General features: G+C 38.8%; 2 protein-coding genes across 2 annotated transcripts in view; one reads left to right on the forward strand and one right to left on the reverse strand.

Annotated features, from left to right (window-relative positions):
- Nucleotides 1–336, reverse strand: part of LOC132069980 (cohesin subunit SA-2-like) — a 59,256-nt gene extending 58,920 nt beyond the window's left edge. The window contains exon 1 of the mRNA XM_059466499.1: nucleotides 24–336. The gene's annotated coding sequence lies outside the window, so the exon portion shown is untranslated. The remainder of the gene's footprint in view (nucleotides 1–23) is intronic.
- On the forward strand, nucleotides 184–11,449 carry GTPBP6 (GTP binding protein 6 (putative)). The gene is made up of 10 exons (XM_059466502.1): nucleotides 184–562; nucleotides 3,283–3,420; nucleotides 3,836–3,906; nucleotides 5,417–5,547; nucleotides 6,251–6,321; nucleotides 6,771–6,929; nucleotides 8,283–8,491; nucleotides 9,831–9,979; nucleotides 10,289–10,441; nucleotides 10,740–11,449. Exons 1-10 carry the CDS (start codon nucleotides 214–216, stop codon nucleotides 10,879–10,881), a joined length of 1,572 nt encoding a protein of 523 aa, XP_059322485.1. The 5' UTR covers nucleotides 184–213; the 3' UTR covers nucleotides 10,882–11,449.
- Nucleotides 11,450–11,582: the final 133 nt, after the last annotated feature.

An 11,582-nucleotide genomic window follows, 5' to 3' on the forward strand; every position in this document is an offset into this window, starting at 1 on the left:
AAACAGAAAGAAATGAAACCTACCGACAACCGTGCAGTCCCTCCCTGGCGCTGCCCAGCGCGGCCGGCCCCGGCCCGGCGTCAATCACGGCGGCCGCTGGGCCCGGCAGGGGCGGGCAGCGCTGTCACATGGGCGGCGGCGGCGCTTCCGCAGCGGCCGGAAAGACGCGGCCGCTGACGGTCCCTGCCCGCCGCCCCGGGCCCGGCGGTGCCGATGGGGCCCAGCCGCCTCTCGTGGTCGCTGCTCCTACGCTGCCGGCGGGCGGCGGCGGCGGCTCTGGGCGCGCCCCGGTGCCGCCCGCTGCCCGCCCGCCCGCTCAGCGCCTCCGCCCCGCTCCAGGCCCCCCTGCGCCCGCCGGGCACGGGCGGCGGAGCGCCCTGGAATGGAGCGGCGGGCCCCGGCGGGGATGTAGAAAAAGAAGAAGAAGAAGAGGAGGAGGATGAGGCGGCCCTGGAGGAGCTGCTGGCCCCGTCTCCGCTGGCCCCGGGGCCCGGCGCCCAGCGCGTTGCCGTCGTGCACCCTGCGGTGAAGTGGGGCCCGCAGAAGTCGCCGCTCACCACGGGTGCGGGGCTGCGGGGGCGGGCGGGCTCGCAGGGAGCCGTACACCGGGGGGTCGGATGGACTGCCCAGGGAGGCGGTGGAGTCTCTGTGCCTGGGCGTGTGTGAGAAAAGACTGGCGGCAGCACTGAGTGCCGTGGGCTATTGACATGCTGGTGTCCGGTCACAGGTTGGTTGGAGTCGGTGGTCTCAGAGGTCTTTTCCAGCCCAATTGATTCTGTGGCTGTGCCGCTAGCGTGAAGTGGCCCCGTGTCACAGCGGTGAAACCGCGACCTGTGGCTTGCCAAGGACAAGCTTGGATGGAAGGTCTCGGTCGTTCTCTCCTTCTTTGACAACTTTTTAAAAAACGAACCGTTAGTGAGTGCTGGCAGGCCTGTGCTTTGACTTGCAAACCACGCTGACTGTATTTTGGTCAGGTTGGTCAGGAAGCAGTCGGGTGTCCCCCTTATTAGCACAGCGTTAATTGTCCTCAGCCCTGCTGCCTGCCCAGGTGGGCTGGAGTCCTTTGGCCTTAGGGCTGCCCAGAAGTTGGCTGCAGAGCAGCAATACCCTCCTGTCCGAAGAAGAGAGTGCACTGAAGATCAAGTCCTGAATAAATCCTCTCGGGCACTTAAATGCTTTTATGCAGTTACCTAGTGAAGCACCAATAATTGCTCTGTAAGGACTTTTTTTTAGGACTACTATTAGGTTTCTCTCAGAAATCATAACTAGCTAATGTATAAGCATTAATCACACACAATTAAAATATGTTATGAACTTGATGCTTCTCTTTGAACATTTCTCTAATTAGAAGGTTGCAATGTAAGGGATTAAAGCATCTTGTAAGTTAGCTTTTTATGTATAGAATCACAGAAGGGTTTGGGTTGGAGGAAACCTCTGAAGGTCATCTCGTCTGACCCCTGTAATGATACAGGACATTTTCCACTGGAGCCTGTTCAGAGCCCTGTCTAATCTGGGCTGAATATTCACAGGGAATGTTTACAGGACCTCCACCTCTCTGGGCAGTCTATTCCAGTGTTTCACCACTCTTATTGTAGAAAACTCCTTCTTTATATCAAATCTAAATCGAATCTCTTGGTTTAAAACCACTGCCCCATTTTATTGCAACAGGTCCTGCTAAAAAGTCTATCCCCATCTTTCTTATAAACACATTTTACCTACTAAAAGGCTGTAAAAAAGTCTTTCCAGGAACCTTCTCCAAGCTGGACAGCACCAACTCTCCCAGACTTTTCTCATAGGAGAGGTTCCACCTGTCTGGTCATCTCTGTGGCACTCCTCTGGACCTGCTCCAACAGGTCCATGACTACCTTGTGCTGGGACCCCAGAGCTGGGTGCAGCCCTGCAGGTGGGGTCACCAGAGCAGAGCAGAGGGACAGAATCCCCTCCCTTCCCTGCTTTGCTTTGGATGCAGCCCAGGACATGTTTGGCTCTCTGGGCTGCGAGCACAGTGCTGGATCGTGTCCAGTTTCTCCTCCACCAACGCCCCCAAGTCCTTCTCAGCAGGGCTGCTGTGGTCTGTCCATCCTCCAGGCTGTACCAGTATCCTGGGAGCTTGTCCTGACCCAGATGCAGGACCTTGCACTTGTTCACCCTCACTACTCTTCCATGGGCCCACTTCTTGCGCCTGTCAGTGTTCTTCTGACAAGATGGCAAGGGACACTTTGTTTATACTTATTATTTTATTCCAATTTATTATGTGATGAGCCTAAATCATGTTTAGTTTTATTAGTGCTGCTAATTCTAACAAATTCTCACATTGCAGAATAAAGCTTTTAACCTTTGCAGAATTGATGTAAGTGACGTAATTTTACAACTGAAAAGTAGGTAAAATATAAAGACACCTTTCTGTCCAAACATACAGAAGAATAGCAGTCCTTCTCCATTTATTTAGGCCCTCCTTAGAGCCTGAAACCTGAACTAATGTTTTGGAATGATTTTTGAAGCACCACAGATCCAATAGGAAATCTGTGTATTTTACAAAAAGTGCAATATGAGGAAAAAGTGGATCATGATTATCTTTAAAATTATGTTACCTCTTGGATCAATGTAACCTATTTAGTATATAAATTTTATTTTGCTGTCTAGGGAAACTTTACAAATGTGTTATGAAAAGGAAAAGTTTGGCGTATCAAGACTAGAGTTGCTGATCTGATATTCTTCTGTAGCCTTTGTGATTTCACAAAGTCCTCAAAACTCATTGCTTTGCAGTGTAGATGGTAAAAACTCAAAAGTAATTGATGAACTAGAATACAGGATTCAAATCTACTGGTTTTAGCAAGTCACAAAGCAAGTCACAAACCAGTTTAGGTCCTTTAAGTGGCTGTGAAGTTAGCAGCAGGATATGCTGTGTTAGTAATTCCCAAATTATTGCTGCAAAACACCAAAGTGTTAATTGTGTGGTTTTGTGCTCATCTGAAATAATAGATTTTCCAGCTAGTTATTAATTTCACTTGTTGAAGAAGAAAGCTTTGTGATCTCTTTCCTGACAATACAATTAAAAATTCTCCTAAGCCAACAGCCACAGAAATAATTTATACTGTCAGAAAGATGCTTTGTGTGATAAAATTGCATCAAACTGTTCAATTACTCTGATTAGAGGTAAGACACTTTCCTCCTTGTGCTAGAGGTTAAAAGAAGTACTGTAGTTATTGGAGATCTGAGCAGAGTTCTGATGTTACATTGTAATATTCTTTTCTTTTTTCTGTTATTGTTATGTTCCTGAAGCTGAATTACAGATTGCTGAAGCCGTTGCTCTTGTAGATACTCTTCAGAACTGGACTGTTTTAGATAAAATAATTATTCCTACAAAAAATCCCAACAAGAAGTTTGTTTTTGGCAAAGGAAACTTTCAGGTTTTGACAGGTAAGGACTGAGATCTTTCAGCACTGCATCTCTCTAAATGAAAGACTTTTGCAGACAAACTGTTCAAGGATAGGTGTGGAAGCTGAAGAGAGGGAGAATTTTGTTTATCCATCATGCAGGTTTCCAGGCAAACTTGAAAGAATTTTTAAGGTTACAAAAGCAATGCAGAATAGACATAACCCCTGGTCACTGAAAATGTGTGAGTTAACTTAGTCTGTAACTTTATGTGATTGACCTAAGTGAAACTGATGCTGTTCTTGGCACAGTACTAAAGTATGCTCTATGAACAAAGACTATGGTGCCATTTGATGTTTTATGAGCATTCTGCTCAGTGCAAAATGGTTTATAGTCTGGGCATTTTAAAAAGAGAATTGACATTTAACACTGTATTTTGCAATCATTATCCATTTTTTAGAAAAGATTAAAAAATTGCCCCATGTGACAGCTGTCTTCTTGAATGTGGAAAGAATATCTTCACTAACAAAGGTAATTAAGCATAATATCAAATCATATTCTTTGCATCACTGTTGTTTGGAAGCTGTTGATGTTAGGAAAAGGGGTTGGTTAAGATTCTGAATTTACAAATGTTAATATATGAAGCACCAGGACTGAGTTTTATTGAAAAGAATCTTAATACCTATTGCATTTGTCCAGTTGATATATGTTTCCAGCATGTGCGTGAAATTTTCCAGCAGCTTACTAAAATTTATTATAGACTCTGCTCCCACATTTGACACTAGCCCTTTTTAAAATGTTGAAAACGTTACTCAAGGTCTTTTTTACAAAATTAGGGTGTTAACAAAGATTTTGTTAGGAAGAAATTCAATATTTTGGATTAGCTATGTGCTCAAGTTTCTATATTTATAATAGATAGCATTTTTTTTCCCTATGCTGTGGATGCTGAATTGTATTTTGAATATGAGGTGTAAATTCAGAGCAAGCTTATAGTTGAATGTTTCAAATACTTAAACTTTCATTCCTAGCCCTTAAAAAGAAGCATTGAGGGGTGCAGCATACTTCAGTATTTTAACACTGGCAGTAAAACAATTGGTACATGAACTACAGATATTCATGGGCAAACTAAAATAAAAACTTTTTTGGGTTTTTAGTATGTGCAGCATCATGCAGGGTGTAAAGTGTATGCAAACTTTACAAGCAAACATTAATGCTTTGCTGGTGGTTTCAAATGCTTTCCCTGATTATAAAATGAAGTGGTGACAAATATCTCTAACAGATGGTTATTCAAATGCTTCCATTTGTTGATGAAAGGGAAGTTGAAAATGTTTCACTTCAATTTCCTAGTTTTTAGGAAAACTGTTTATTTTACAGTTGAATTCTTTCAGTACTAGATTTGTTAAAAAATGTTTTCTTTTGACGAATATAGATCTTAAGACAAAATTAAACAGGGCTGATTCGGGCAAGTATTTGAGAACATGTATACAAGCATTCTGGATTTTAGAGATGGCATAAGGAAACTGCTGCATATTTTAAGTGTCTTTTGCTGAATTAGAGCAAGGATGAGGGGTTTGGGTTGGTTGGGTTTATTAATTGTTTCATTGAAATAATTTTCCTGCATTCCTCTCTATTTGTTTACAAGTTTTAGTAATCTTTTTTATTTTCCTATGTTATCCCTAGCCATTCCCATTCCACTATTTCATAATTATTTTTTACAAGGATTTAACTACTGACGTTCTTGATTCTGAGATATGCTGTAAGACTTGTTGCAAGAATCCATAAAGGGCAGTGGAAGGATTCTCACTGAATTTGATGGGCCTAGACATAAAGTTTTACTCTCTAAATTCACTTTAACTCCTCTCTGTCTGGTCAACCAAATTTTGGCTTTGCATGCTCATAATGATTGCCCATCCATTGCAGTGGAATCCTGACTTCCTCTGAGTCCATCAGCTAACTAACTGCACTTACTGTGTAGGAATTGATCTAGAGATACTGTGGGGGACAGAAGACATGTCGATTATTTTGTCTTGCATGGCTAAAGAAAGAGCTAGAAGGTGCCTGGGGCGTGCCAGTCTTTGACAGATACACCGTGGTGCTTCACATTTTTCGCTGCAATGCGCGGACGAAAGAAGCAAAACTGCAGGTAGCACTGGCTGAAATTCCACTTCTCAGGTACCTGGGCTGTGCACATCACATATCTACGTGGTTTAGTGAATATTTCTTTACAGTAACAAAAGCCAGCAACATTTACTGTAAAGAAAAAATACATCGGGTGTTCAATGATTGATTAGAGCACAGAATTATTTACTAGAATGCCATTATTTTAAGCTTCTGCAGTGCTGACAGGCAAAACCAGAATGTGTTCAATAATCTTACAAAATGTATTTTTCATGAAAAGGTCCCGGTTCTTTCTAAGACACAAGATGGATTGCAAGAATATGTAGGAATTGGATATGTATATCCCATATATAAAATTGTTGAGTGTAATAAAGAAAGCTATAAACAAGGAAGAATAATTTGTATTTAAATTTTTCATATTTCTGCATTCTGTGGCATAGAAATGTGTGCATGGCAGTTGGTGTGAGTTATGTGGATGTTTTTGAGGTATAGTTGGCTCTTTGAAATTTCAGAATAGCAATTACAATTTACCAAGAGAGTTGTAGGCTTTTTCAAGCTACAGTTGAGCCAGAAAAATTAATTTGTTTTTTTTTTTTTCTCCAGGCTTCTTGCCATGAGCAGGTTTTATTTACAACTCAGTCATTTAGTGGTTTTATTTGTACTATAAGAATAACACTACTGCTTCACAATTTTTAGGTATTTTGGTATAACTGGATTTTAAAAAATTGCATCCAAGTAACTGTTACTCTGCTGCCAGGTCAAATCTGAAAAACGAGGTGTCTCAGAGAGATCAGCAGAGAGGAGGTTCAAGATACATCATGGGCTCAGGTAAAGTCTAAATAATCTCATGATTTAGCGGATTTTTTTTCTCCATGGCTTTTAAACAAATTTAGTTGCTTCTTATTTTATTTGGAGGAGGTCAGGAGGAAAAACAGTGTTCTGTGTCTAATTAAACAAATGTACAAAAATCTATCAGAAAGTAAGTTAAATAATAAGGTTTGGGTCTGTGCTGGTCAAGTTTTTTGGTCAGTAACTGGTGAAGGATAAACTATTTGCTTGCCACAGGGATTTTTCATAAGTGCACATGGATATTTTAGAGTGGTTAGCATATGTTTCATAATTACTTATTCACTTTTTTAGGCAAGAATACATAGTTTTAGTGGCTTATTTTTAACCTCACTAGCCCTAGTGCTAGCTCACTTGATTTCCAAATGCATCACTTGCTATACAGTTTCTCTTGTAAGCTGTTCTGCCAATTACTCATTTGTATTTTTCAGGTGAAACATTTCTAGAAACACAGAATCGTGTCTTAAAAGAAAGGGAACTTAAAATCAGGAATGCCCTGGAGAAACTAAGGAGAAAAAGGGCTTTACTTAGAACTCAGCGCAGAAAATGCGAGTTCCCAATGGTCTCAGTAATGGGCTATACCAACTGTGGTAAGCAAAACCTCCTGAAATCATCACACAAAAGAGTTTATATTGTCTAGTTTTTAATTAGAAACTCTGGCCAGATTCTCATTTGTGTGTGTATAGGCTTCGTATTTTAATTAGTTTTTTTTAATTGTGTAATGAATATTTTTCAGTTAGGATGTAGTTAGGAAAGCAAATTAAGCTGCTTGGTTTTTTCAGTCTCCAAGACATGTTTTGGAGAAATGCCTAGCACCTATTGTGCCAGAAAGATTTTATATACAGTGCTAAAGACTGCACTGTTATTGTCCCTTTATATGAATCTCTACTACTTGATCAGAATGGGCACAGAAAAGTACACGGGTGTTTAGATCACCATGAAGACTTGAGGCGTAGGAAGATAATTAAGAGTTGGCTATTGATCTGAGAAACCTGCTTAAGGAGCACTGTAGCTTTTCATGGATTATGTGTAGCACTCTGAGATGTGTTCCTAGGAGAAGCTAAATAAAGCTAAAGAGGTTTTTTTCTGCTTTTTTTGGTGTGGTGTGGTTTTTTAGCTTACACAAGTGAATTCTTAGTCAAGGCATAAAGAGATATTGGACTAGAAACTTTTTTCAGGTTGGATTATCTTAAGACAATTTCATTTTCTCACTCAGCTTCTTTAAAAAACAAAACTATCTTGCACTCAAAGATTTGGATTATACTGTATGTTTTTCTTAAATGTCATACTTCCATACTTTTCCAACTGAAGATAGATGATATAGGCATAGGTATAGGTATAGATATAGATATAGATAGATATAAAACAGTTTGGCATACACATAATTGAAATACTTTATTTAGGCTATATACTGAGCACTTTAATGACTAATTATATGAAGTATTCATTGAGTCAAATAAATGTCTCTATTATTATGTTCATGAGGAAATGTCCAATAAAGGCCTCGGCCTAATAAGGTATATATTATTAGCACTTATCTTTATTTTTTTTATTTAGCAAGTAAATTATTTCATTTGACAACAGAAGCACCGAGGAGTGTGTAAGTGCATGCTTCCCAATGCTGTCATGGCAGTGCTCTTCAGGTGAGAGATGTAGGTAGATCAAATGAGGTCAAATGAGTCTTTGATCATCTTGTGATTTCACAGCACAGCTGTACATACCAGTATGTGATTAAACATATGTGACCTTAAACCCAATTCCAGGTTATAAAATGTAAGACTGTCTTTGGATTTCCTAACATCATATAGATAACTGATGACAAGCTACAATTAAACAACTCAGGTGTAAAAACATATGTTACATTATACATTTCACCCGAGCCTTGCAAATTAAATTTTACTTGGAACAAGCCATTAAAATACTGTTCTTTTTTATTTAATTAGGAAAAACTACTTTGATCAAAGCCTTGACTGGGGAAGCAGGACTTCAACCCAGAGATCAGCTGTTTGCCACTCTGGATATTACAGCCCATGCTGGCTATTTGCCCTCACATATGCCAGTTATTTATGTTGACACCATTGGGTTTCTGACTGATCTTCCACATAATCTGGTTGAGTCATTTTCAGCTACACTAGAAGAAGTGGCTTACTCAGTAAGTCATCAACTATAAAAATTGGGAAATCAAATAATTTCATTTTAGATAATCCTCAAACCTTCAAAACAGGGGAAGTTAATTGAAATGCTGTTCTTAGCAAAGTATCTGACTGACTAAAGTAAACTCCTGAGATAATGATGTAAATATCTTAAAATAAATTAATTTTCTGATGCTTTACTTATGTAAAACATACAACTACAAAGGGATTTCAGAAGGGGCTTATTTGGAGTATATGTGTCCATCTCCATGATACTTAAACCAGATAAACCAGATTTTTCTGATAAAATATCTGAACAGTGCATCCAAGTGAGTCAAGGCTAACTTTCCTGGGAGTTAAAAATGAATTAAAGCATCTGAAATTACCTAGTTTTAACTTAAGGTTGCTTGTAGTCTACAAGTGGGTGATTGTGATGTGATGCAGGCAGCATATAATAAATATAAATGTACTTTAGCAATTATTTTCTCATTAAAGTTTGTTTTCCTGTGCTATAACAAAGTGTAAAGCTGCATACATACACACAGATATTTAAACAAAAACCCTGTATTATGAAAGGTAATGAAATTTAGTGGTAGCTAGATGCCAGAATGCTGCTAAAGATTAGAATTAACCATGTAATAGCAGGGCTTTCAAAACCTCGCTGAAACCATCCTGTTTGTCATTTACTTCTAATTATTTTTCAGAAGTATAAAGCAATGTCTCGAGCAAAGATGATGAAACTATTTGAATGCAAATGTTGAGTTTGGTTGCTTGGTTTTTATTATGGCAAACATTATATATATACTTGAACCTGGTACATTTTGTATAAAGCTTTTTAGTGCGGCATCAGTATTAGTATCCTGAGAGCTAAGCATAAGGGTAGTATTCTATATTTTGAATGTAAAAATAGAATTACAAGTAACGGGGAGGTTTTTTCCCCTCTGTTTTTGAAACAGTTTTGCAGCCATTACTCTTCTGAAAGCTTTTTTCAGAGACCATTCTTTTTAATCTCCAGTGGTTTTGAAGCCTTACTGTTACAAAGCCTTGGCTTTGAACAAAATGGATCAGTTATTATTTGAAATCTGATTCTGTGACTAGCTTGATTGACAACATTTGCTTCAGGTTTGTGGGAGGCAATTTGTACTCACTAGAGGTGTAAGGCTAAGCTGCTGCAGATTTTCTTCCATCATGGTCTAAGAAGCAGTAGCTTAATACTGTTTTAGTAGTTAATTTTACAGTGCTAATCTGCCAGTGTATTACCAAATGGATAGGAAAGTATTTTACAGTAATTAGCAATGCAAAAAATGGTATACAGTCTCTACAACCTGGTAAATGGTATTGTTTATTGATCTTTGCTAGGATCTGATAGTTCATGTGAGGGATATTACTCATCCAGAAACCATCCTCCAGAAAGCCACCGTTCTGTCAGTTCTGAGGAATCTCAATCTTCCTAGCCATTTACTGGACTCAATGGTAGAAGTTCATAACAAAGTGGATTTGACAGAAAGGTAAGCAGGAGATGCTAAGTGTACTTAAACATTTCTTATGTTCCAGAATCTTTTTCATTCTTAGTGTAGAAAAGAGATCCCAACTTCAGAATATATTTAATAGTGTTTCTCAGTCTTTTACATATGTAACTATGGTCTGAAAAAGAATTCATTATCTTTTAATTACAAAAGAAATCACTTGAGTCATACAAGAAGTGGCCTCTGTAGAAGGTGTCAGTACAGAGTTACTCAGTTAAATTGTCCGTGCTTGGAATATTTTCACAACCTAATCTTCATGAACAAATGTGCTAGCAATTCATTTTCTTTCAGGTATAAACCTGCTGAAGAAAATGCTTTAGCTGTTTCTGCTCTGCATGGGCATGGTTTAGAAGAACTGAAACAAGAAATAGAGAAAAAAATACTGACAGCAACAGGGAAGAAGATTCTAACAGTTAACATCAACTTAGAGGGACCTCAGCTAAGGTAAATAATTTTAAATCATGTGAAGGACTTGGAGAAGTATGAAACACTTAATCATTCATGTCTGAAAGTTTTCAGATCATATTACACTGATTTTAATCTGCTACCTCTGTTAAGAATAACAGATAATTATCAATGTTTTGTGACCTATTGACAAAAATTAGCCCCATTAGAGAAGTGAAGTGAAACACTTCATCTTTTAAAGCGTTACCTAGATAGGAACCTTCGAAACTAGACCAAGAATCACATTTTGTGCCATGTGTCATAGCTTTAAGATGCTAATATGCTTTCACATTTACAGCTGGCTCTATAAAGAAGCAACAGTTCAGGAAGTAGAGGTCTTGCCTGAAGACGGCACGGCCAGGGTGAAGGTGATAATCGGCAGTTCTGCTTTTGGCAGATACAAAAACCTCTTTCCCAACAGTGAGATTTTCATGTCATGAACCTGCATCCTGTTCCAGGAGAAGAAACTGATCTCCTCAAGAGGATGTGAAATAAACGACCTGTTAGTCTCACTGCTGAATAGTTTATTTTTCTTCCACACTTGATGGTTTTGGCGCATTTTAGAAATGGACGCTGTTTCAGAAAACTTCTGTATGGAAACAATAAGAGCTTTGAGCTTAATTTTGTCAGCAAGTACCAGGACAGCACTAAATTATTTATGTTAAACCTGTTGTTGGCTATAAACTGAGGACCTCAAACACATGGAATGGCATCTGACTTAACCTACAGGAAAAGAACCAAGTTTCTTACATCATACAAATTAAGCTTTTTATTGCCTTTTTCAGAAGAAAATAGTATTTATTATAGTTAAGGTATTTCAGATGGTCTTTAGAAAAGGAAAGTTAATGAAGAAAATATTGTTCGTTGTATATAAATAATAAAGATAAATCTGTGTTCAAGCAGAATGCGTGAATGTAAATAAAATAACTGCCATGTCTTATTGCAGTGAAGAAAAACAAATCAATTAAGGCATTAAATAAAGTTAGCTGTGAACATCTTTTACCCATACAGTTTTCTTGCCTACAGTAATTTATCCACAATACCTATTACTATGTCAGTTCTTGGAGAAAACATTTAAGGTACAGCAAACCTTTTCACAGAGGAAAACAATAGGAAAAAACCCACAACAGATCCATTTCTT

Source organism: Ammospiza nelsoni, chromosome 2, assembly GCF_027579445.1.
Source record: "Ammospiza nelsoni isolate bAmmNel1 chromosome 2, bAmmNel1.pri, whole genome shotgun sequence".
NCBI lineage: Eukaryota > Metazoa > Chordata > Aves > Passeriformes > Passerellidae > Ammospiza > Ammospiza nelsoni.

Coding starts and splice junctions, on each gene's coding strand:
- GTPBP6 (XM_059466502.1), top strand. CDS start 214: ATGGGGCCCAGCCGCCTCTCGTGGTCGCTGCTCCTACGCTGCCGGCGG. Junction 3,421..3,835: donor AAACTTTCAGGTTTTGACAG/GTAAGGACTGAG, acceptor TCCATTTTTTAG/AAAAGATTAAAAAATTGCCC. Junction 5,548..6,250: donor GCTGAAATTCCACTTCTCAG/GTACCTGGGCTG, acceptor CTCTGCTGCCAG/GTCAAATCTGAAAAACGAGG.